General features: G+C 42.8%; 1 protein-coding gene across 1 annotated transcript in view; it reads right to left on the bottom strand.

Moving 5' to 3' along the window:
• Positions 1-26,098, bottom strand: part of ARFGEF3 (ARFGEF family member 3) — a 128,652-nt gene extending 102,554 nt beyond the window's left edge. Inside the window, exons 1-4 of the mRNA XM_068231665.1 lie at positions 25,635-26,098; positions 11,508-11,559; positions 9,723-9,804; positions 9,141-9,272 (exon numbers count right to left, since the gene is read on the bottom strand). Of these exons, the coding sequence (XP_068087766.1) occupies positions 9,141-9,272; positions 9,723-9,804; positions 11,508-11,559; positions 25,635-25,719 (351 nt within the window). The 5' untranslated portion in view covers positions 25,720-26,098. The remainder of the gene's footprint in view (positions 1-9,140; positions 9,273-9,722; positions 9,805-11,507; positions 11,560-25,634) is intronic.
• Between the last annotated feature and the right edge of the window lie 1,654 nt (positions 26,099-27,752).

Raw genomic sequence — 27,752 nt, 5'->3', positions numbered from 1 at the left:
TTCCATGTTGTTAGCTGCTAAACAATGCCAAAAGCTGTACAAATACCTCTGTTAAATGAACAACCAAGGAATCTGCATAGGTGACAACTCACGACAGACAGGTTATTCCAGTTTCTAAGCAAGCTTTGATTGCTGACTTGCCATTTACTTTCCCTCAATTATCCTACTATAAAGGCAGTCGGCTCTTACCAGTCTCACAACTCTACAAAACTACCACATACTTAGCAATGAAAGACTTTGCATACTGTATGCTAGTTAAGAAAAAATGCAAGCATTGCTCCAATTTCCACTGTATTTGTACTGTTTAGTCAAATGCAAACACTATTTTCAATTTTGCTGTGCAAGAATGGTACATTTCTCTGACATCATGGTTTTTTGCATTGCTTTTATGAAAAGTTATGTTATCAGCAGGGTTAACTGACACTCCCTCATGTCTAAAAATAACCATAACCCCACTGTAAATCCAACACTAACCTATAAAATACACCTATCACTGACTTTCCATAAAATTAACTCTACTCTCACACTAACTTATCAGGCTGATGAAATGTTACTTACAGGCACTAAAATCCGCCTTCTTAGCCATATGGGACGTCAACCATATCACATGCTACAAGTACAGCATTCAGAATCACTCTCAAAGTAAACATTTGTTTCATTATAAAATTTGTTTTGAAACAGTTGTTAAGTTGCTACCATATCTCTACATAATTCAAGCAAACTTTCTTTTTCTGTTTGCAGTTACTTAAAGTGCACCCGAGGGGGATTGAAACAGGAATTGCCATTGCCATGCATGGACCCCAGGAACATATCCAATAAGAACTTATAGGATACGTTAATTGTGGACACACTCACTGCCATGTGTATATATATATATATACACACATATATATATATATATATATATATATATATATACACACATACATACATACATACATACATACCATATATATATATATATATATATATATATATATACACACACACACACATGTATATACACATATATACACACACACACATACATATACATATACACACATATGCATATATACAGTGGTGTGAAAAACTATTTGCCCCCTTCCTGATTTCTTATTCTTTTGCATGTTTGTCACAAACAAATGTTTCTGCTCATCAAAAACCGTTAACTATTAGTCAAAGATAACATAATTGAACACAAAATGCAGTTTTAAATGATGGTTTTTATTATTTAGTGAGAAAAAAAACCTCAAAACCTACATGGCCCTGTGTGAAAAAGAAATTGCCCCCTGAACCTAATAACTGGTTGGGCCACCCTTAGCAGCAATAACTGCAATCAAGCGTTTGCGATAACTTGCAACAGGTCTTTTACAGCACTCTGGAGAAATTTTGGCCAACTCATCTTTGCAGAATTGTTGTAATTCAGCTTTGAGGGTTTTCTAGCATGAACTGCCTTTTAAAGAGGAACTCCAGTGAAAATAATTTAATATAAAAAGGTGCTTAATTTTTACAATAATTATGTATACATGATTTAGTCAGAGTTTGCTCATTGTAAAATCTTTCCTCTCCCAGATTCACATTCTGACATGTATTACATGGTGACATTGTTACTGTGGGCAGATTATGTAGCTGTTCTGGCTTTAACAGACCGCTATAAACAGCCATTTCCTGTGTGTGTCATTGTTACATTGTGGCAGTTTGCCCAGAGTACCATACGGTACCAGAGCCTCTTGTGGGAGGGGTTTCAGCACAAAATCAGTCATACAGCGCCCCCTGATGGTCTGTTTGTGAAAATCATTATATTTTTCATGTAAAAGTGGGTATCAGCTACTGATTGGGATAAAGTTCAATTCTTGGTCGGAGTTTCTCTTTAAGGTCATGCCACAACATCTCAACAGGATTCAGGTCAGAACTTTGACTAGGCCACTCCAAAGTCTTCATTTTGTTTTTCTTCAGCCATTCAGAGGTGGATTTGCTGGTGTGTTTTGGGTCATTGTCCTGCTGCAGCACCCAAGATCGCTTCAGCTTGAGTTGACGAACAGATGGCCGGACATTCTCCTTCAGGATTTTTGGTAGACAGTAGAATTCATGGTTCCATCTATCACAGCAAGCCTTCCAGATCCTGAAGCAGCAAAACAACCCCAGACCATCACACTACCACCACCATATTTTACTGTTGATATGATGTTCTTTTGCCGAAATGCTGTGTTACTTTTACGCCAGATGTAACGGGACACGCACCTTCCAAAAAGTTCAACTTTTGTCTCGTCGGTCCACAAGGTATTTTCCCAAAAGTCTTGGCAATCATTGAGATGTTTTTTAGCAAAATTGAGATGAGCCTTAACCTCCCTGGCGGTAAGCCCGTGCTGAGCACGGGCTATGCCGCCGGGAGGCACCGCTCAGGCCCCGCTGGGCCGATTTGCATAATTTTTTTTTTGCTGCACGCAGCTAGCACTTTGCTAGCTGCGTGCAGTGCCCGATCGCCGCCGCTACCCGCCGATCCGCCGCTATACGCGTCGCCGCAGCCGCCCCCCTCCCCAGACCCCGTGCGCTGCCTGGCCAATCAGTGCCAGGCAGCGCCGTGGGGTGGATCGGAGTCCCCTTTGACGTCACGACGTCGGTGACGTCATCCCGCCCCGTCGCCATGGCGACGGGGGAAGCCCTCCAGGAGATCCCGTTCTTTGAACGGGATCTCCTGATCTCCGATCGCGGCCGGCGATCGGAGGGGCTGGGGGGATGCCGCTGAGCAGCGGCTATCATGTAGCGAGACCTCGTCTCGCTACATGAAAAAAAAAAAAAAAAAAAAAACATTTAAAAAAACGTATTTGCTGCCCCCTGGCGGATTTTGCCAAACCGCCAGGAGGGTTAATGTTCTTTTTGCTTAAAAGTGGTTTGCGCCTTGGATATCTGCCATGCAGGCCATTTTTGCCCAGTCTCTTTCTTATGGTGGAGTCATGAACACTGACCTTAATTGAGGCAAGTGAGGCCTGCAGTTCTTTAGATGTTGTCCTGGGGTCTTTTGTGGCCTCTCGGATGAGTTTTCTCTGCGCTTTTGGTCGGCCTGCCACTCCTGGGAAGGTTCATCACTGTTCCATGTTTTTGCCATTTGTGGATAATGGCTCTCACTGTGGTTCGCTGGAGTCCCAAAGCTTTAGAAACGGCTTTATAACCTTTACCAGACTGATAGATCTCAATTACTTTTGTTTTCTCATTTGTTCCTGAATTTCTTAGGATCTTGGCATGATGTCTAGCTTTTGAGGTGCTTTTGGTCTACTTCTCTGTGTCAGATAGCTCCTAATTAAGTGATTTCTTGATTGAAACAGGTGTGGCAGTAATCAGGCCTGGGGGTGACTACAGAAATTGAACTCAGGTGTGATAAACCACAGTTAAGTTATTTTTTAACAAGGGGGGCAATCACTTTTTCACACAGGGCCATGTAGATTTGGAGTTTTTTTTCTCACTAAATAATAAAAACCGTCATTTAAAACTGCATTTTGTGTTCAATTATGTTATCTTTGACTAATAGTTAAAAGTTTTTGATGAGCAGAAACATTTAAGTGTGACAAACATGCAAAAGAATAAGAAATCTGGAAGGGGGCAAATAGTTTTTCACACCACTGTACATGCACACACATATACATATATAATATATACATATATACTGTGTGTGTGTGTGTGTGTGTGTGTGTGTGTGTGTGTGTGTGTGTGTGTGTGTGTGTGTGTGTGTGTGTGTGTGTGTACACACACACACACACACACACACACACACACACATACATACATACATACATAGGATCTTCTCAAAAAATTAGCATATTGTGATAAAGTTTATTATTTTTTGTAATGTACTGATAAACATTAGACTTTCGTATATTTTAAATTCATTACACACAACTGAAGTAGTTCAAGCTTTTTATTGTTTTAATATTGATGATTTTGGCATACAGCTTATGAAAACCCAAATTTCCTATCTCAAAAAATTAGCATATTTCATCCAACCAATAAAAAGAAAAGTGTTTTTAAAACAAAAAAAGTCAACCTTCAAATAATTATGTTCAGTTATGCACTCAATACTTGGTTGGGAATCCTTTTGCAGAAATGACTGCTTCAATGCGGCGTGGCATGGAGGCAATCAGCCTGTGGCACTGCTCAGGTGTTATGGAGGAATAGAAGAAAAAGACTGGGTCTCCACCTGGATAAATGCAATTGTAGCACTATTTTATTGCACCATAGTGCTTTGTCACTATGGTGCAATAAAATAGTGCTACAATTGCATTTATCCAGGTGGAGACCCAGTCTTTTTCTTCTATTGCTGTGGATTGTTGCACCTTGAAGGATCCGGGTGTGGACTGGTGGACTCCCTGGCTTCACATATTATTGCAGTTTAGCTTCTAGGACTGTTTGTTTTTTCCCAGGTGTTATGGAGGCCCAGGATGCTTCAATAGTGGCCTTAAGCTCATCCAGAGTGTTGGGTCTTGCGTCTCTCAACTTTCTCTTCACAATATCCCACAGATTCTCTATGGGGTTCAGGTCAGGAGAGTTGGCAGGCCAATTGAGCACAGTAATACCATGGTCAGTAAACCATTTACCAGTGGTTTTGGCACTGTGAGCAGGTGCCAGGTCGTGCTGGAAAATGAAATCTTTATCTCCACAAAGCTTTTCAGCAGATGGAAGCGTGAAGTGTTCCAAAATTTCCTGATTGCTAGCTGCATAGACCCTGCCCTTGATAAAACACAGTGGACCAAAACCAGCAGCTGACATGGCACCCCAGACCATCACTGACTGTGGGTACTTGACACTGGACTTGAGGCATTTTGGCATTTCCCTCTCCCCAGTCTTCCTCCAGTCACTGGCACCTTGATTTCCGAATGACATGTAAAAGTTGCTTTCATCCGAAAAAAGTACTTTGGACCACTGAGCAACAGTCCAGTGCTGCTTCTCTGTAGCCCAGGTCAGGCACTTCTGCCTCTGTTTCTGGTTCAAAAGTGGGTTCATGCTTCCATCTGCTGAAAAGCTTTATGGAGATGAAGATTTCATTTTTCAGCACGACCTGGCACCTGCTCACAGTGCCAAAACCACTGGTAAATGGTTTACTGACCATGGTATTACTGTGCTCAATTGGTCTGCCAACTCTCCTGACCTGAACCCCATAGAGAATCTGTGGGATATTGTGAAGAGAAAGTTGAGAGAGGCAAGACTCAACACTCTGGATGAGCTTAAAGAGACTCCGTAACAAAAATTGCATCCTGTTTTTTATCATCCTACAAGTTCCAAAAGCTATTCTAATGTGTTCTGGCTTACTGCAGCACGTTCTACTATCACCATCTCTGTAATAAATCAACTTATCTCTCTCTTGTCAGACTTGTCAGGCCTGTGTCTGGAAGGCTGCCAAGTTCTTCAATGTTGTGGTTCTGTGATGCATCTCCCCCCTCCAGGCCCCTCTATGCACACTGCCTGTGTATTATTTAGATTAGAGCAGCTTCTCTCTTCTCTCTCATCTTTTACAAGCTGGATAAATCCTCCTCTGAGCTGGCTGGGCTTTCACATACTGAGGAATTACATACAGGCAGAGCTGTCTGCACTCTGCAGAAAGAAACAGCCTGGCACTTCAGTGGAAGATAGCTGCAGGGGGAGAGAAACACACAAATGATCTCTTGAGATTCAAAAGGAAGGGTGTATACAGCCTGCTTGTGTATGAATGTATTTTCTATGTGTGGACATACTGTATATGAATCTACTTCCTGTTTTGGTGGCCATGTTGTCTGTTTATAAACAAACTTTTTAAAACTGTTTTTAACCACTTTTAATGCGGCGAGGAGCGGCAAAATTGTGACAGAGGGTGATAGGAGATGTCCCCTAACGCACTGGTATGTTTACTTTTGTGCGATTTTAACAATACAGATTCTCTTTAAGGCCGCTATCGAAGCATCCTGGGCCTCCATAACACCTGAGCAGTGCCGCAGGCTGATTGCCTCCATGCCACGCCGCATTGAAGCAGTCATTTCTGCAAAAGGATTCCCAACCAAGTCTTGAGTGCATAACTGAACATAATTATTTGAAGGTTGACTTTTTTTGTTTTAAAAACACTTTTCTTTTATTGGTCGGATAAAATATGCTAATTTTTTGAGATGGGAAATTTGGGTTTTCATGAGCTGTATGCCAAAATCATCAATATTAAAACAATAAAAGGCTTGAACTACTTCAGTTGTGTGTATTTGAATCTAAAATCTATGAAAGTCTAATGTTTATCAGTACATTACAGAAAATAATGAACTTTATCACAATATGCTAATTTTTTGAGAAGATCCTGTATATATAGATATATACACACACACACACACACACACATAAACATATACATACAGGGAGTGCAGAATTATTAGGCAAATTGTATTTTTGAGGAATAATTTTATTATTGAACCACAACCATGTTCTCAATGAACCCCAAAAACTCATTAATATCAAAGCTGAATATTTTTGAAAGTAGTTTTTAGTTTGTTTTTAGTTTTCGCTATTTTAGGGGGATATCTGTGTGTGCAGGTGACTATTACTGTGCATAATTATTAGGCAACTTAACAAAAAACAAATATATACCCATTTCAATTATTTATTTTTACCAGTGAAACCAATATAACATGTCAACATTCACAAATATACATTTCTGACATTCAAAAACAAATCAGTGACCAATATAGCCACCTTTCTTTGCAAGGACACTCAAAAGCCTGCCATCCATGGATTCTGTCAGTGTTTTGATCTGTTTACCATCAACATTGCGTGCAGCAGCAACAACAGCCTCCCAGACACTGTTCAGAGAGGTGTACTGTTTTCCCTCCTTGTAAATCTCACATTTTATGATGGACCACGGGTTCTCAATGGGGTTCAAATCAGGTGAACAAGGAGGCCATGTCATTAGTTTTTCTTCTTTTATACCCTTTCTTGCCAGCCACGCTGTGAAGTACTTGGACGCGTGTGATGGAGCATTGTCCTGCATGAAAATCATGTTTTTCTTGAAGGATGCAGACTTCTTCCTGTACCACTGTTTGAAGAAGGTGTCTTCCAGAAACTGGCAGTAGGACTGGGAGTTGAGCTTGACTCCATCCTCAACCCGAAAAGGCCCCACAAGCTCCTCTTTGATGATACCAGCCCAAACCAGTACTCCACCTCCACCTTGCTGGCGTCTGAGTCGGACTGGAGCTCTCTGCCCTTTACCAATCCAGCCACGGGCCCATCCATCTGGCCCATCAAGACTCACTCTCATTTCATCAGTCCATAAAACCTTACAGAGATGCACATCACCTAATATGCTTAATTGGTAGTAGCCTATACAGCCTGGAGTAAGACAACATGCATAAAGAGGATGATGTGGTCAAAATACTCATTTGCCTAATAATATATATATATATATATATATATATATATATCTCTTTTATCTATTCTTTTAAATTAAGGATGCCTCTTTCGCCCTCTCCCCTTCGGCAGGCAGGACGTGCCAGACGGGGATCCAGCCAAATAGGAGCAGTGGCGTTAGCAGAGTACACCCCCCTCGGAAGAAGCCGGAAACTCAGCGAAACGTGTAGAGGGTGTGCTGCACGCCATGTATCTGGGTTGCTCCCAGCTTATCCTCCTCCAGCCTGCCAACTCGCTGTGAGGTCCTCTGAGCACCCCCATACTGCTCTCCACGGCAGGGAGTGGGCATACATCACTCAGCTGTCCAGCCACTTTCCACTGTAGACCCTTATCCCTATCCGCGGCAGGGACATCGTTTGGGCAGGACATCCTGATCGGTCCAGTAGCTGCTGTGCTGTAAGTGCCATCATCTCTGTCATATACAGCTGTGCATCAACTTTGCTACTGCTAGCTGAACTGTTGCTATCCTTCTCCACTGCTGCGGTATGTCTGGCTTCAGGGTCGCTGTACCCCCTCCTGCTCAGCACACTACAGGCTTATGCTATACCTGATGCACAACCAACTGATGTTAAGATCTATGGTTCTACAGAGCACCTGATCAATTCAAATATCCTGTCTGTGGGAAGTGTGGAATTTATAAACACAACTGGCTGGTTGAACTGTTCTGCTTGATTTACATCTGCATAATCTGCTACATGATTGCTGATAACTGGCTGAAGTGCCATTATGTAAAGCTTGCTGATGACATGCACCTATATTGCCACCTTATGGGTCTCATTATTGCTAATTTAGTTTCACCTGAGTGATATCTGTTTCTACCATTGTATAGACTTTGGATCCTTTCCATCTGGCGGTTTTCCTACACAGGGAACTCAAGCTAGCCTAGGTTGTTGAGCACAATGTGGAGTTCATTGTGGCAGTCAGCCGGGCCCCAGACACATTTTTAATGTTTGTTTGCTATCATTGCAATTTTGTATAAAGGAATATTAATAAAATGTATATTACTCTCAAAACTTGATTTGGTGATCAATCGGGACATGCCCCTTCACATTAAGATCTCATTTTTTATTTATTTTTTTTATTTAGGAAAGCTGGTTTATTTAAAATGTACCAACTTCTGCTGTGCACATCAATGCAGTAAATGTGCATCGCAGGCATCTAGGAACAGTCCATGTAGAAGGAAAAGGGGTGAACAGCAGCTGTCTTGCAGGAGGACAAGAACTGCAGGAGGGAGGTTAGTGGTAGGCAATAAGATAGCAGGGAGGGAAGTTGGTTTCAGTAATAAGGTAATAAGGTAGCTTGGGGTAGTGTTAGGTGATTAGGTAGCTGGGAGGAAAGTTATGCCTAGTACACACAATGCAATTTTCCATCAGACTGATGGTCAAATCGATTACTTCCAACAGGTCCAATCTGATTTCCGATTGTTTTGGATAGATGTGATTGGAAAATCGTTCGGAAAAACTATCGGAAATCAGATCAAACCTGTCTGAAATAATCGATTCGACTGTCAATTTGACGGAAAATTGCATTGCGAGTACTAGGCATTAGTGTTAGGTGATAAGGCAACAGGGAATGAGGTTAGTATTAGGTATATAATGTTAAGATGAAATGGCCTTTATTGAGGCTTGCTTTTAAAATGAATGCAGAACACTGATAAAAAAGGCATCGCTGAAGAAAGAAAATAGATTTTACCATCAATATTCACAACTAATGGATTGTGAGCCAATGATTTATTTTGAACAGTATACCTTCATAACTTCAACTTGCAAATCTTCATGAAGGGACGGCGTCACTTTAACAGCATTGAGCATTTGGTTGAGTAGCTGGCGCTCGTCTGAGTCGGTTTCCACGGATACGAATCTGTCGTCAGCCAGGAGCTTCTGCAGTAAAACATTAGCAGTGCGTCAGCTCTGAGGTCACTACACTCTATGTTCAGCCTGTTGTCTCAAACCGAATACAAGCTATTATAAATGTTTCCATTGCATATGATCAATGCATCACAAGCATGATAACAATATAAGTTTTTAAGAAAGGACGACCATTTATATAATCTCATTAAGTAATTAACTGTTGAACCAGCTTGTGCAAGTGAATAAATTATGATGCAGCCATTGAGGGAGACCTGGCAGCTGGGATGCACTACAAAGACTGCCCAGCAAAACAGGCTGACAGCTTTTACTTGCTGAGTTACATTTTCCTTTAATCATTACCATATACAAACATCTGAAAATAAAAAGCTGACATTTTGCATACATGTATTTGTAGTTCATGCATTTGTGTATAAAGTAAAATACGCTGTTTAGCTGACTGGATGTTTTTCCAGCTCTTACCTGCATTCCTGCCAGGGCATGTTGGGCTAGCTTGATATTCTTTGATTCCAATGCAAGTTGAAGGGGAAGAAGGCACTTTTCCCTGAACACAAAAAGAAGGAAAATTAAACCGAGTGAGCCAAATATGTGTAGTACCGAAAAAGGAAGTGGGGGAAATCAAATGTGGACTGCTGATTTCATTTTCCTTTTAATAATGTAATTTGCTTTGCTGTCATACTGACACTCTGCCTCATATCACTGACCCAGAACACTTATGAGAATCAGGTATTCTGACTCAAATCTCTGGCTGTATCCCTGATCCAGATATGCGACTCAAGGTCCTGCCTAATACCAAAACATCTGCACAACCGCCAGGAAACTGGTTTTTCAAAACATGTCAGCAATATGGTAGCCTCCACAGCCCCTATAAGAATACACCCAGGCAGGGCCAGCCTTAGGTTTCACAGCGCCCTGAGCGTAACCAGATTTTGGTGCCCTTCCCCCCCCCCCCCCCAGTCATCCTCTACACACACACTTCACCTTTTATCCTGAGTTACCTTCTAGGTCTAGGAGATCATTTTCATCTTCACTTTAAAATCACATTACAGGCATTTTACGTTTTAAAAAGTAATTAAAACTTGGTGAAAAGGTGCTATCAAAATTATTGTATCTTCTTGCATACTTGTGGTTTAAAATGCATTTTATGACAAGGTGTAAACATATCACCTAAGAGAAAAAACTCATATATACACTAAGGGGGGGGGGGGGGGGTCTGCCTATATATACACTAAAGGGGGGGGGGATCTGCCAACATATACAGGACCAGTAGTATATATATATATATATATACACACTAAGGGGGTGGATCTGCCTATTATAGGCAGATCCCCTCCTTAGTGTATATAGGCTACTAGCCTTGTAGGTATATACCCCCCTTACTGTATATATATATATATATATATATATATATATATATATATATATATATATATATATATATATATATATATATATATATATATATATATATATATATATATATATATATATATATATATAAAAATCAGATCCCCCCCCTTAGTGTATATAATATATACACTATACACTACTGCTCATGTCCCATATAGTACCTATGTCTCATACAGTCAGGTCCATAAATATTTGGGCAGAGACAACTTTTTTCTTATTTTGGTTCTGTACGTTTCCACAATTCATTTTAAATAAAACAAATCAGATGCAGTTGAAGTGCAAACTTTCAGCTTTAATTCAGTGGGGTGAACAAAACAATTGCATGAAAATGTGAGGCAACTAAAGCATTTTTTAACACAATTGCTTCATTTCAGGGACTCAGAAGTAATTGATTAAATTACATTAAATAACTAGAAGTAAAATGCTAATTTCTAATACTTGGTTGAAACCCCTTTACTACCAATGATAGCCTGAAACCTTGAACTCATGGACATCACCAGAAAATGAATTTGCCACGCAATGCATTGAACAGTCCAACATTACCACCATTATCATATCCCGCAGCGGTGTCTTATTCTGAAACTGCACTGTAAAAGGCCAGGATATGGCATCCAACCAAGGTATCATACTGACAACATCATTAAAATGGAACATAAAACTGCACAAAGGTAACCTGAAAACAGCCACTGAAGAGGACTGATAGAAGTGACGCACATGCCACATTTAGTTTTCCACGTAAATATCCAAACAGTCAGGAATGGTACGAGCTAGGCTTTACACAAAAAAAAGGAATATGCATCTATCAAAAAGTTAGCAGAAGTGGAAAACTTTTCTTACCTCAGCTGGTATGGAGGGATCTTTGTTGCAACCCCCGGGGTATCTAAGATTTCTGTAGGCATAAACAAAACATTATCATATGTAAAGATAGATAGATAGATAGATCTAGCATTTATCACTTGCAGTTTTCCATAGAAACTCTTATTTCAGAAGCAAGGAGGAACCAGATCATTTACATTGGATGCAATGCAAGACTGATATACTGGGTTGTGTTATAGGCCCTAATGTAAATCGCGACTATGGCAGTACTTACAGGGCAATTTAGGTGCATTTGTGGAAGTAGGCATGGTCATACAGTTAAAAAGGGCCTAGTCAAGGGCAGAGCCAAATCTACACGAATCTATCAGCGATGTCATTCAAAGACAGAGGGCAGAATCCCCCACACACATAACTAAGAAACATACCCCCACTCCAAATAATATAATTAGGCAGGATCCTCCACACAATTCAATTCTGATTAATGAAATTGCTCCAATTTTCGGATCGATCCCGTCAATCTCATCGGATTGGTTAGAAGATTTTTGTCCATTAGTGGTCCTAAAGGATCCTATCTGCTCGTTCATATGAATAATCATCTGTAAACGCATGTTGGGAAAATTGTATCATTTGTGGCCACCTGTACACCATTTTCTTGACCTAAAGAAGCAGGTAAAACCCATAAAACGCATCACCCTAATAAATGTACAATAAAAATTGTCTTTTATACCTTATGGCCTTGGTTGAGGTAAGATTGTTTTGTTCTACAATCTTGATTATTATTATTATTATTATTGTTGTTATTATATGAAGCCCAGCATACCACACTATGCTGCACAAAGTGTGAACAAGCCATGAAAGTTTGTGAATTTTTTTTGAACTTCAATATTTTCAGTCCTAAAAATTAATGAGAACAAAATTACCAAATGAATCCAAAACATTTTGCTTGTGATGAATTTCTTACTCAATAATTACAGGTACTTGTGGCAAAAATCGTAACTGATATCGAAATATCAGTTCTGCACATCAGCTTGGAACTGCATTTTCAACCCATTCCAGCATACACAGAGTTTTGTTTTTTGCAGAATTTGCTGGCGCAAGTCGGAATTAATATAATAATTCTACTGATTGTGATTCAGGCTGGGTTCACATATGACATAGTGTGAAAAAGTAGTTTTAGGGCTCGTTTCCACTATCGCGAATCTGCATGCGTCCAACGCATGCAGATTCGCACATGTAATGCAAGTGAATTGACCTGTTTCCACTGTAGCGTTTGCGTGGTGCGTTTTTATGAGCGGTGAAAAAACGCACAAAAGAGTCAACGAATTCGCCTGCTAGTGGAATGCATGTGAATCGCCGCTAATGTATTTAATAGGGAAATAGCATGCTTTTTTTACGCATTATTTTACGCGATTACGCATGCGATTCCGCATAGGAACCAATGTAAATTAACACAGGCAGTGACATGGTTAAAAACGCACATAGCCTAACCTATGCGAAATCGCATGCGTAATCGCGTAAAAAACCGCGTAAAAAAACGCACCTGCATACAGTGGAAACAAGCCCTCAGGATGGTGCACAATGAAGAGAGGCGCCAAAAGTATAAGATTAGATTAAATGAGCTTAAAAACCAACTTAAATGGCAAAATTGAAGGAGGAAGTGGTGGTCTTACCTCCCTCAAGCAGACACGACAACGACTGCGATTCAGACAGTCAAACACATTTATTAGGAACTCCAAAAAGAAAAGCGCCTCTGTCTTAATTTGAATCCTTGTGCAGATTGTTTGATACTCCTCCCTATATTGCCTGATGAGGCGGGGTTGAACCTGCGAAACGCGTTGCATTTCTTTTTGGAGTTCCTAATAAATGTGTTTGACTGTCTGAATCGCAGTCGTTGTCGTGTCTGCTTGAGGGAGGTAAGACCACCACTTCCTCCTTCAATTTTGCCATTTAAGTTGGTTTTTAAGCTCATTTAATCTAATCTTATACTTTTGGCGCCTCTGTTCATTGTATACAATTTTGAGTCCACCCTTGGTGGAGGGTTGCTACCCTTTCCTCCTGTCTACAGAGAGCGACTTCTTAATCCTGAGTGGGGTCAGGACAATCTCCCCACCTGCCTTTATAGTGGTTGCCTGCTGGTGACCCTGACTTGTGAGTATCTAGCAATACAAACTTATTGCCACCTTGTCCAATACGAATTACACTAGTGGGGCTCTTGGTGTTCCCTGTTTTTATCTCTTTTAGGATGGTGCGTTTGTGATTTGCTATTGCGTTTTTACCGTGTTTTTGGTGTGTTTTTTAATGCGTTTGCGGTTTGCTAATGGAAAACAAGCGTTTTGTATGCTTTTTTTTATGCGTATGCGTTATATTTTTTTAATTAATGCAAATCACAAGGAACACAACAGGAAGCGGAAACACATCAGAGATCTTTACTTAATTAAAAACGCAGCAACAAAAACGCATGAAAAACTAAATGCATATACAGTACGTTACCATTGACTTTCATTATGTGTTTTTTGGCAGCCAGCCTGCATATTATGCAACACTACCACCGGTTGCGGAACGCATACTGTACAAACACAGTGAAACACAGCTTCTTCTGCATCCCATAGACTAACATTGCTGCATAAAATGCACGTTTCCCCGCTACGTTAGAGTTTCTGCTATGTGTGCACCCAGCCTCAGCTATTCTAGTCCAGACAGCCTCGATACCTATACCACTATGACAAGCATAATGTTGACAAAATTAGATTTAGTGGATTTTCACTACCTATAAAGGAAAAAAAAAATTCACTGCGTACACTGGATTTGCCAGCTAAATCTGATTCAGTGTTTGGATGTAACGTTTTACAGGCTGTTATATTCCCCCCATGTATTTATTTTCCTGCCCATCCTTTCAGGGGTGCTGTCTTGAGATGACAGATTAGAATCACTGATAATACCTGTGACATCACCCTCCAATTCCTGTTCCCTTTGCCACAGCTTACCATTCAGCCCTCAGACCCCAAGAGCCCTTTCACAATGGCGCAGTGCAGCAAATTGCTGCACTGCTACCGCAGTCTAATGTATCCCTATGGCGATCTGCGTCGGCCCAGAAGTCATGTTAGTCTATGGCAACGCAGGTTTTCTTTTTTTTTTTAAAGTTGGTGTTGCGACAGCACGGCACGCTTTTTAACAATATGCTTCCGTACACTTACGCATACCCGAAGCAGGAAGTGACCGCAAGCATGCGTCACTTCCTGCTTGGAAGATTGCAAGACAGGGAACACCGTGTACTAACGCAGTGTTCCCTGAAGGCCTGTGTTTAGCGGCGCGATGCAGTGCGGTGCCCCTGCCGCACCGCAACGCTACTGCCGGTTTGTGATGTGAAACCGGCCTGAGGGAATTCTGAAGGCATCCAGCACTGTAGCCAAAGTAGCCTTTTGGATTGGTTGGTGAGTCCACACACAATACAATTTCGATTTTCTGTACAATCTATACAATCTGCAATCTCGTTTAGAGATTGGGTAAGCTGCCTTCACTTTTCATCTGAGTGTGAGAAGATGCTATGCTAACTCCCCAGCTAGTCCTGTAGGACTAGATACAGTATAATCTTGGTATAGCACATTTGGTGGACTACAAGGTTAAGTATAACTTAGGGCTGCATAGCCAGGCTGGACAAATTGCTGGTGCAGTAACCAGGGCTCTTTAAAAATTGCAGCCATCATTGAATAGAAGCAGCCACTCGCTTCCTGTGAGTGGCTCCGATACCTCCGCAGGCGGGACTTGCAGCACGTGTCCTGCTAAACTTTCTACTTACACTAGAGCCAGTCATGAAGCCTCTCTTCACAATGCAGCCAATCATGGTAAGCCACTCGCATCTGTAATGCGAGTGGCTCTGATCCCTTTGCGGGCTGACTTCACACTCTCCTCTCTATTCTCCTTAGTTTTGGAGCGCGTAGGTCCGTTCTGATCTGCACTACAAGTGAAAGAATGAAAGAGATACCCGGGAGTGCAAACAATCCTGTGAGAGGACTGTGACGATCCTTTTATTGGTAATTGCAAAGTGGGCAAATGTGAGCCCTTCACATTTGTGCCGGACCACGTGCGGTCAGCGGGAGCCGATGGTCTGCCGTGGTCTGACTGTAGCCTGGGGCAGATGCGTTCCCCCATATGCTAAGGGGAGCTCTGGAGCAAGTCTTTGAGTGCTAATTTTTTTGCAAATGGCAAATCCATCACAACTTCTTTTCCAGGAATAAGGACAGGACCCCAACTGCACACCCTCTAGTGTAGGTTCATTATTTGGTTCAAGCATTATGTTTTATGGTATGGGTGAGTTAAGATAGCTACTGTAAGTGTTTAAATACCACATCTACCATTTTAAATATCTGTCCATTTCCTGTCCAGGCAGGGGTTGGCTTTTAGGTGTCGGTGCCTGGGTCCATTGTCTGTGCAGGTACAGGCCTTGTGGGGTCCACCACTGCTACTCAGGAGATCAGGGCTCCACTGAGGTAGGAAGACACTGCACTGATCTGGGAACCTTTGGCTCCATCCATCCATCGGCTGCTACTGCTCCACCGCAGCATGGACACCCCCATTTCAGCCCCTCCATGATGCCAGCTACTAAACTGGAAGTAAGGGCGCCACAGCAGGAGGCTTGTGTGACAGCCAGATTATCTTGACCAGCCCTGCTATGCTCTGCCCAGGAGTCAGGACCCACCACAGAAATGAACACTACTGCACCTCAGTACTGCCTGATGTCAGCAATCAGGATCCTTTACAGCATCAGCCATGAAGATCTTGGTCATCACTGCTGAACCTTCGAACCCCCCCCCCCCAATGTCTCCTTATGCTGGATACACGCCATGCGTTTCCGCGTTTGATGCGTCCGTCGATACGCGTCGATTCGATTATTTCCGACATGTCCGATTCGCGGTTCGATGGATCGTTAGGTCGATTTGCCATACTTTACATGGCATTTGACCTAAAAATAATCGAAATGCGCTCGGAAATCCTCGGAAAAAATGGAATCGACGCGTATCGATGGACACGTGCGACGCGGAAACTCATGGTGTGTATTCAGCATAAGGGATGACAGATAATTGCCAAGTGCGACTGGTGGCGCCGTAGTATGGCAGCCTCGGCTCTTAGCTTTTGGACATTATCCCCCCATCCTTCCAGAACCTGTATGAGCCAAAACCAATTCCGGGTACAACCCCCCGTTTGTACTTGGCGAAATAAATGATTCTGGTTCTTTCAACACCTGAAAAAGACATTAGCAGTATGGCTAACTTTGTGTTTTATCCTAGTTGCAGCTTCTTTTAAGTTCACCATATGTAGACAATAAGCAGTTAAACCAGGTTTTCTAAGTGCAGGGATGTGGAGTGGGTCCAAAAATCATCCGACTCAACTCCTCAGTTTATGAAAATATTCCTGTCTAGGTGATATAGATGCCCATTCACACACACTGAGAGAAACCCATCTCGACAAAGGGGAATACCCCCGAAACTTTGGTAAACAGGGTAGCATATCTTCTTGTGGGCTGTAAGTCTGAGGCCCACTAGAGTGCTTTTTGCAGCATTTTCCAATCAGCAATCGACTACGTGCTGCAGCTGTGGAGCCGTATCAGCAAGGCGCACAGCATTTTGTTGGCGATCCCGGAGCAATCGCATTCAATTGCTGCAGGGTCAAATTGCAATGACTCCAGGACTGTACTTCACAATCCAGAGCATACCCGCTGTTTATTTAATTTATGATATTTTTGCATTAAGAATACATGGGGCACACTGGTTGCTATTAAGTGAAAAAGTGTGTGTGTGTGTGTGTGTGTGTGTGTGTGTGTGTGTGTGTGTGTGTGTGTGTGTGTGTGTGTGTGTGTGTGTGTGTGTGTGTGTGTGTGTGTGTGTGTGTGTGTGTGTGTGTGTGTGTGTGTGTGTGTGTGTGTGTGTGTGTGTGTGTGTGTGTGTGTGTGTGTGTGTGTGTGTGTGTGTGTGTGTGTGTGTGTGTGTGTGTGTGTCTCAGCCTTGGATTATTGCACACTTTCAGTTTAATATCTTGCTTTTACATACACTCACTAGGATGTGCAGTTTCCTAACTTCCTTATTGTAAGCATTCCCAAACCACAATACTGCCAGTACTATGTGGTTTCTCGGATGGGAAATGTTTGGTATGGTCCACCCACAGAATTCTTACAGCTTATCTCTGTGGCCCTTTTGGACAGCAGTGGCTTTCTCCTTGCAACCTTGCCATGCACATCATTGCTGTTCAGTTTTCTATGGATAATGAACTCAAGTTGAAAATTGATAACTTCTAGACAACGTAAGAGAAGTTTTAGGTCCTTAGCAGTTAGTATGGGGTTCCTTGAGATCTGTCAGAGAATTACACACCTAAGCCTGGTAAACACATCAAATTTTGATTGCCCAATCACTGTCTAATTTACCACCTCCACGTCGTATGTGAAACATACCTATACAATCTATTCATTGTATTCTAAATCTGTCATTCAGTTACTCGCTGTCTGTTATAGCTATCAGTTCGTTGAGCGCCGGACCCTGCCTTAAGTCAGCTAGTTTTCAGAGATAGAGAATATATATATATATATATATATATATATATATATATATATATATATATCAACAAAATTAACAATAATATTTATATGGCGCTTTTCTCCCTGGGGATTCAAAGCGCTGTGACCCTGCATTATGTAGTCTCAACGGCTAGGGAAAAGAGGTGAGTTTTTAGCCTTTTTTTAAAGCTGTCCAGAGAAGGAGCCTCTCGTACTGATTGTGGAAGAGAGTTCCAAAGAGTAGGGGCTGCATAGGAAAAGGCCCGAGCACCGAATGTTAAAGAGACACTGAAGTGAAAAAAAAATTATGATATTATGATTTGTATGTGTAGTACAGCTAAGAAATAAAACATTAAGATCAGATACATCAGTCTAATTGTTTACAGTACAGAAAGAGTTAAGAAACTCCAGTTGTTATCTCTATGCAAACAAGCCATTAACTCTCCGACTAAAGGTGGCCATACACTGGCCCGATTCGCGGCCCTTTCGACAGCAGATTCGATCCTGGGATCGAATCTGCTGCCAATCGTTCGCGCTAAACGCACCCGCCGATCCGATTGCGCCGTGCGGGAAATTACCCTCGATCGCCCGCGGGTAGGGAGCGCGTCGCTAGCGGCGGCCGATCCGATCAGGTATACATTACCTGACGCTGGCTCCCGGGCGTCTTCTCCGCATCTTCTCCACATCTTCTCCGCGCTGCACCCGCTCCATCCCGGCGCTTCCTGTCACTGCAGTGACCAGGAAGTTCAAATAGAGGGCGCTCTATTTGAACTTCCTGGTCACGGAGTGACACAGGAAGCGCCGGGATGGAGCGGGTGCAGCGCGGAGAAGATGCCCGGGAGCCAGCGTCAGGTAATGTATGCGCGGGGGGACAGGCGGCAGCGGCGGCTCCACAGATTGTGATCGGTTTCAGGCTGAAATCGATTCACAATCTGTTTGCAGTAAAGGCAGCCATACGATCCCTCTCTGATCAGATTCGATCAGATAGGGATCTGTCAGCTGGTCGATCTAATGGCAAATCGACCAGTGTATGGCTACCTTAAGTCTTAGTCGTGGAGAGGGCTGTTATCTGACTTTTATTATCTCAACTGCAAGTGAACTGTTTACTTTTTTTTTGCTAGAGGAGAGGTCATTACTTCACAGACTGCTCTGAAAGACTCATTTTGAATGCTGAGTGTTGTGTAATCTGCACATATTATAGAATGATGCAATGTTAGAAAAAACACTATATACCAGAAAATAAAAGTATGAGAATATTTTCTTTGCTGCTAATCTTCTAGTAATTATTCATAGTACACAACCAATTCACTATATCATATTTTTTTTTTCGCTTCAGTGTTTCTTTAAGTGTATCCTGGGAATAACTAGCTTCATCTTGTTGGCAGAGCGGAGGGAGGGGCATAAAGTTCCAATAGATCAGCTATGTATTTGGGTCCCATGTGGTGTAGAGCCTTGAATGTCAGCAGGCAGATCTTAAAATTGATTCTCCATTTTACTGGCAACCAGTGAAGAGTTTGCAGTACTGGGGTGATGTGTGAGCTGCAGGGGGCATTGGCTAGGAGTCTGGCTGCAGCATTCTGTACTAGCTGTAAGGGGCGCAGAACCTTATAAGTAGATCCGATGAACAGGGCATTGCAGTAGTCTAGGCGGGAGGATACAAATGCCACTGGGCCGGAGACTTCGAGCCATCCCAACTAAGACCACCAGACACAAGAACTCCTTCTTCCCTGCAGCCGTCAGCCTCCTGAACTCCCTTAGCATTCTCCCGCCCTCTACCTGTGCCTTACCACCGACACAGTAGCGGACTGGAATTAAATGCGCTTCTCAAAGCAACCTGCCACCACCCCTAACGGACTGGACTTTGTCCCTGCACCCTGCCCTGACTCCAGCAGCACACTGGAAATATGCATGCGGCCGCTGAATGTATACTTCTGAATGTATATTTGTGTACATACATTTCCTCTTTCCTGAGTGCAATATGTTTTTGAGTACGATGTTTTTTTACTGCCATGTCCCTACTGTATTGTAATGCTCTTCCCTGCTTTCTGCCTATGCACCACTTGGAGCTATGTGTTGTGCCAAACCCAATTCCGAGCACGACCCAGTCATGCTTGGCGAAATAAAACTATTCTGATTCTGATGAACCAGGACAGGTAGGTCTTCAGCTGGGATAAGGTGTTTGATTTTCGCTATATTTCTTAGATGGAAGAAGGAAGACTTAACGACTGCTAATACCTGCTGTCTGAGTTTTAGATTTCCATCCAGGATCACCCCAAGGTTTCGCACAGTGTCTTTATACTGTACAGTATCTCCCCCAATTGCTAGTTTGAGGTGGTGAGCGTTTTGAACTTTATCCATCATGTGTGGACCACCTACCACCAACACCTCTGTTTTGTCAGAGTTCAGCCTCAGCCAGCTGGTGTTCATCCAATTTTGTAAATCCACTAGACACGCATTTATGGATGCTGATGGGTCTTGGGTACCAGGCTTGAAGGACAGATACAGTTGTGTGTGTCATCTGCATAACAATGGTATCCTAGGCCATAGTTCTGGATTATTTTGCCCAGTGGGAGCATGTAGACTGCAAAGAGTAATGGTGATAGTACAGAACCCTGTGGAAATCCATAGGGAAGTGGCACTGGATTAGAGTAGTGTGTGCCCAAACATACTTGCTGTGTCCTGCCAGATAGGAAGGTCTGAAACCAGCTAAGAACAGTACCCCTTAGGCCACAGTAATTCTTCAGGTCGCAGGATTAGTATTTCATGATCCACAGTATCAAATGCTGCAGACAAGTCAAGAAGAATAAGAATTGAGCAATCACCCTTGTCCCTTGCAGTAAGTAGATCATTCATTACTCGGACTAATGCCGTTTCAGTGCTGTGCCTTTTACTGAATCCTGACTGAAAAGTATCAAAGATGTTGTTATCTGTAAGCCTGCCTTCTAGCTGGTTGGCGACTGATTTCTCGATAACTTTTGATAGGAATGGTAAGTTCGCCACAGGTCTGTAGTTGGTTACAGAATCAGGATCTAGTGATGGTTTCTTCAAGAGTGGTTTTATGATTGCTTTCTTTAGTTCTTCTGGGAAAAGTCCACTTTGCAAGGAGCACTGAGTGATTTTGTGAAGTGCTGGCCTGATCAGCTCTGGGCACTGCATTCTGCATTAAGGATCCAGTTGGGCCAGGATCCAGGTCGCAGGTAGTGGAGCGGAGACTTTGAATGAGAGTTCCAAAATCTTCTTCACTCAGAGTGTCAAAGACTTGCCATTGTGGTACGGTAGTAGGCAGATGCAAAGTCCAGTGGTCAATTATTGTTGTTGGTGTAATGCTGGCATGGATGGTAGACACCTTGTTTGTGAAGAAGGCAGAGAATTCTTCACACCTTTCCCTGGAGAATGTGGTTGGGGCTTTTAGGCAGGAAGGGTTGCAGAGTGATTCCACTGTGTGGAAGAGTTGACCAGCTCTGTTGTTGGCTGTAGATATTTTGTGCGGGATAAAGTCTGATTTTTTCTTGGTTATTGCATGCTGGTATTGTCTGAGGTGTTGAACTAGGCTAGATTTGTGCTCCTCAGATCCTGATTTACGCCACTGTCTTTCTAGTCTGCGCCCTTTCTTTTTTAGATCCATGATGGTTTTGTCAAACCAATTAGCTTTCTGCTTTTTGGTTGCTGATTTGGTGCGCCATGGGGCAATACTGTCAAGTGTTTCATATATCGTGTTGTTGTACTGGGTTACTAGAGTGTTTGGGTCCATTTGACTGTGGAGCAGATTTGTAAAATCCAGGTTGGCAGTTATCCTCTCCGGTGTTAATTTATTCAGGGGACGGATTTTGATTGTTTCTTTAGGGAGCTGCTTGATAGGGTGATGTTCAATAGTAAACTGTATTATGTGATGGTCTGACCACACCACTGGGGTTACTGTTATGTTACTAATGTCCATTCCAAGGTGGAACAGTAAGTCTAGCGTATGCCCTCCTCTGTGGGTGGCAGATTTTACAACTTGTGTGAAGCCTAGTCCACCCATGAGATTATTTCATTTGCATTTTGTGATTGTATATACATACACACACACAGACACTGCCGATATATATGTACTCTAGTTAGATCAGTCTTGTATATTGTATATTGCATATTCTCCTGTTTGTTTCCCTGTGTATGACCCGGCGTGCCCCTCACTCTGTCTCTGCCTCATCCTTCCTGTACTACAGACATCTGATACTCGGTTTAGACCTCGGCCTGTTAACGACTCTGATTTTGTCTGACTCCTGGTACCTCAGTTTCTGATACGTGTATGACCTTTAGCTATCCCCGACTTCTCGATTTCTATACTTCTGCTAGTATCTAGTGCCCAGGCATTACAATTATATCATAATTTTCTTTTCTCACCCCAGGGTCTCTTTAAACACTTAAGTACCAGCGGTCTCTGGTGCTTAAAGAGAGTCTGAAGCGAGAATAAATCTCGCTTCAGACCTCATAGATAGCAGGGGCACGTGTGCCCCTGCTAAACCGCCGCTATCCCGCGGCTTAACGGGGGTCCCTGATCCCCCAAATCCCCTCCGTAATGCGGGGGAGCGGCAGGGCTAACCGCCGCAGCCCTGCCCTACGTGCGTCTGTCAGCGCGTATCTCCACCTCTCCCCCGCCCCTCTCAGTCTTCCTTCACTGAGAGGGGCTGGGGAGGAGCGGCGATGCGCCACTGATAGACGCGACTGGAGGCAGGTGCAGCCGTTAGCCCTGCCTCCAGGAGCGACCAAGTCTGCGACCAAGTGTCGCAGTGGGGGGGTTTGGGGGTCAAGGGACCCCCGTTTAGCGGCGCTATTGCGGCGGTTTAGCATGGGCACACGTGCCCCTGCTAACTATGAGCTCTGAAGCGAGATTTATTCTCGCTTCAGAGAGTCTCTTTAAGGGGGAAGAGACCGCTGGTACTTAAGGGGTTAAATAGAGGCAATAACGGCGATAAACGACAGAAAACTAACCAATCGCCGCACCCACTCTGCCGTCTCTATGACGGCAGATCTCTGTAAACCGGTCAGAAGCTACTTTCATTGGCTCTTGACCGTGTGATCAATGTAAGCCATTGGAAGTTGCCTACATTCATAGACAGGGTTAGGAGCCAATTAAATCGGCTCCTGACCAGCTTGCAGGGTTCTTCAATCATAGAGACAGCAGGGCAAGTGAGCTGAGGCAGGCAGAAAGCGGCGAGAATGCGCAGCAGCAGTGAGCTGAAATCTACGCCCTGGCAGCCAAAGATCTGTTCCTGCCAAAAATCCATTCCTGCAAATTGCAATGATAGTCTATGAGATCTGCAGATCATCATACATACATGATTTAACTGACATTCATCTGCAGATCAAGCAATCATCTGCAGATCTGAAAATCCATCCTGGTGGATCTGATCTGCAGATGAATGTCAGTTAAATCATGTGTGTATGATGAACTGCAGATCTCAGACTATCATTGCAATTTGCAGGAATGGATTTTTGGCAGGAACAGATCTTTTGCAGATACTGATCTTTTGTGTCTGTACAGCATCTGTGTGTGAAGCATCTTGCAAAGATTTTTTTCTGATGTGGAGTTCAGCTCCATAGAAAAGACTGTGTAGAGTATGGCTCTCATACTACATAAAGGGTGGTAAGATTGGTCTGTGATCTTTCATTTTCAAAAGACTATGGTCTGATGTGTGTATGTGGCCTTAGACTGGGAGCACACTTGCCTGTTTTTGCAGGGCTGTGGAGTCAGAGTGGGAGTCAGATTTTTGGGTATCTAGAGTCGGAGTTGGAGGTTTCATAAACTGAGGAGTCGGATGATTTCTGCACCCACTCCATAGCCTTGCAATGACTGTGGAGTCTGAGTCGGAGTCTAAGCAATTTTGGGTACCTGGAGTCAGTGATTTCATAAACTGAGGAGTCGGATGACTTTTGTACCAATTCTACAGCCCTGTGTTTTTGCATGTGTTTTTTGCACAGAAAAACTGAGAACCAAGGTTAATCAACGGGTTAGCACACACTTGACAATCCCTGCACACTGCACATCTGATTTGCGATTCCGATTTTCCCTGAATGCTATCAACAGAAAAACGCAGGAAAAAAACGCAGCATGTAGTAACGATTAAAAATTGGAAATCGGAATCGCATGTAAAAAACGATTAAAAATCGGAATCTGAATCGCATGCAGCGTGCAAGGGGCCTGAATGTGTTTTTTCCATGCAAAAATAAAACTTACAGCAGTGAAGCACTGCATGCATTTTCTCTATCAATTACATTAGCTACTGTGAAAAATCGTGTGCTTTTTCCCTATACAGACTCACATGGTGTGCTGAAACCGCATGCAGAGAAATGGGCACAGAAAACTTACAGACAAGTGTGCTCCCAGCCACACACTTCATGGAGGTGGTAAAATTGGTGAGTGATTGGCCAATTAAAATTGAAGATGTGTGCCAGGCTTTATGCCAACCATGTCCAACAATCAGATCCTCTGTTTCATGTCACTAGCACAAGAAGTGGGAAATAAGATCGGTTGTTCTGGACAAAAAGGAATTTCTTGCTCCAGACACTTTCATATAAATGTCAAATATTAGAACATTCAACAAGTTTATTTATTTATTTTAATTTTTTTTTAACTTCCTCCAATTCACAGCTTTTGAAACAGAGCAATATCCGTAAATAATTGTAATGTATGCACAGTACTAAGATTGTCCAAACCTGCATAGTCAGGACAGACACTTGTTGACAGGAACACACAGTGGGGGGGAAGGGTTAAATGCCTGCATTAAATCCTGACACAATAACTGTTCCAATGACTATATATATATATATATATATATATATATATATATATATATATATATATATATATATATATATATATATATATATATATATATATATACACATACATACACACACACACATACATACATACATACATACATACACACATACATACATACACAGTATGGAGGAAGGATGCCAAGCAATAAGCAGTTGTCCCAACAGGTGTATTACTATACAGTCTGTATTCTGAAGACAAATGATTACAGAACTACTGGGCCTACACTACATAGGATGTCAGATTCACAGCAGACACAAAAACATACAAGTTTAGGGGTTTAGGGTTAGTGATAAGAAAGTTACAATATCAACATGAATACATATATTACACCGAAAGTAACATCATGAAAGGCTCATCTATCTGGTATTACATATCTGTTTACCCCATCTATCCAATAGTGCAAGAAACTAGATGACAAATGCTGGCAAGTCCATTCGCACACAACAATTTCCTATAATTCATACTAACATAAAAAATAAAATGGAATTCTGGGCATTCTATGTTTGTGTAATAAGTGACACCCTTTCAGCACAATAATAAACACACCATCAAATGTAAACAAGACCCACCAACCAATAGAGACATACCAACAAATTAACTAGGCTGCAATAATTCCAATGCCAGTCTGTACATCTGTGTTAAAAAATATTCCTTGCTTCTAGAACATGCAGAACATGGGGCAGCATATACTAATAGGCATTACAGGTGATGATTGGTAATGACGTTTCCTCCGCAGATCCAGGATGTATATAGTACAGGTGCAGAAGCCTATACTCACCAATTGCTAAGGTGCAGTTATCCTTGATAGCCTTATGCTTGTTTCCAGTCGCCTCCTTCTGTAGTTTTCTCAGAAGATCTTCCATGTTTGCTGTACATGGAAGGCTGGGCTCCACTAACGTGAGAGGATGATGATGCTATACAGCGGAGACAGCTAAGCCCGGGGTTTAATGATCTCCCAGCCCCCTCCCATGCGAGGTCTCAGTGCGCAACATCCCAGCTCCCACTCTGATGAATCATCTCATGTCTCCATAGGCAGCATGCAATATGACTGCTCGCTGCCTCCCCTGACTGGCAGGAGGCTCGCCGTCCTCATGGAGAGGAGGGATCCAGGAGGAGGAAAGATTGGCTACTGGCTAATTATTCTATTAGGAAATCCAGATTTAGGCTTTTACAGTTTAGACAGGATAAAAAAAATGAAACAGGAATAGATCAGAATGGAGGGGATGAAAACACGGCACGGGATTTCCTGTGGGTGGAATGACCCCTGCGCTGGCTGTATGTGGAAGGTGTGCTGGTGCGCATGCTCAGAAAGGGCTTTCCATGACCTGTATGCTGTCAGGCAGCTGCCACCTGCACACACAGCGTCAGCGTGTATAGGGGCTCCTGTGCTGCTGTTTAGTCACTGTTCGGGCTGCATAGGGCTTATGAACTGTTCTTTTTTAACATTCTCTTCACACAGCCCGCTCTCCTCCTCCCCCTTTCACATAAAGCAGGCTGCATTATACCACGGCTGACAGACGTACACACAGGACGTCGTGCTGGCTGCAGCGCTACATCCTCCTGCCTAAAGGCACGCACTGTTGTTTGTTGTGAGGCAGGTTTATTCCCAGTACTCAGTACTACTTACTTTGTTGCAATATATGCAATGCAAGTATAGCACTTATCTTTTCCATGCCATTGCCATGGAATTAGGTAAAGTTACGAACAACTGACATACAAATGACCTGCTGATACAAATGGCCTGATCCCACCACTATTATGTTATTTCCCCGATGAGGGAAGTTTGAAGGAGCAGCTTGTGTCGCTGCGTGCGGCCCCCTTATGGGGCTGCCCCAGCCTAATCTATATTGCACACATCCAATTTTGATTGGCCAATTTTACCACTATTATTTTGTATGAGAGCTTATCTACACCATCTGTTCATATTATTCAAAGTATGTTGGCCCCATAATTGGCCAATCAAGATTGGATGTGTTTATGTACTCTAAGGTGCTTTCAACTCCCAGCCAAGTCCAACACGTGTCCTCTCACTGCCTCCTACTCGCTCCTGTGCCCAGCATCTCTTCCTGTATGTCATCATGCGTAATCACTAGAAATGGCCCGAATAGTTTGCTGGCGAGCAGTATTCTGCAAACAAAGACCTGTTTGCCATTCGCGTAGGAAAGCAAATTTTTTTCAAAAAAAATTGCTTTCGGATTTTTCCCATAGATTTTAATAGAAGGCGAACAGCCTCTGACTTTAACGGTTAATAGCAAAGCCCCCTTACATGCTAAAAAAACACCAAATTTAGGGGCTGTGGACAGGGACAGTAGGTACAAGAGGAAACATTTAAAAAAAAAAAAAAGACTTAATAGTTTTTGAGAAAATCGATTTTAAAGTTTCAAAGGAAAAAAAGTATACATTTAAATGCAGTAAATGGCAGATAATGTAGCAAACCCAACGGTAGTGTAAATTTACATATATCAAAAGAAAGAGCAATTAATTTCCTGATGGGGTTTCCAGAAACCCCTCCGGATCCCCAACGCTTTAGCCAGGGATCAATATACAGCCGCAATATGGCTGTTTAATGATCCCTGGATTTTTTTTCCTGTTTTTTTTTTTATTTTTTTATTATTATGTTCACAGGGTGGGAAATGTAAAAAAAAAAAACCAACAACGTGGGGTCCCCCCTTCCGAGCCTTTTAACCCCTTCTCCCCCATGCAGGCTGGGATAGCCAGAATGTGGAGCCCTGGCCGAGTGTGGCTTCACACCGTGAGCTATACCAGCCTGCATGGTCCATGGTATGGTGGGGCTCTGGGGAAGGGGGGGGGGGGGGCAGCCAAGCCTTCCCTCCCCCCCCCCCCAGCCCTTGTCCAATCCATAAACAAGGGGCTCTTCCCCACCCCTGGTGCCCCA

This window comes from Hyperolius riggenbachi, chromosome 4 (assembly GCF_040937935.1).
Source record: "Hyperolius riggenbachi isolate aHypRig1 chromosome 4, aHypRig1.pri, whole genome shotgun sequence".
NCBI classification, from domain to species: Eukaryota; Metazoa; Chordata; class Amphibia; order Anura; family Hyperoliidae; genus Hyperolius; species Hyperolius riggenbachi.
Note: the sequence above shows the minus strand (reverse complement) of the source record. Positions and strands in the feature narration are given on the sequence as shown.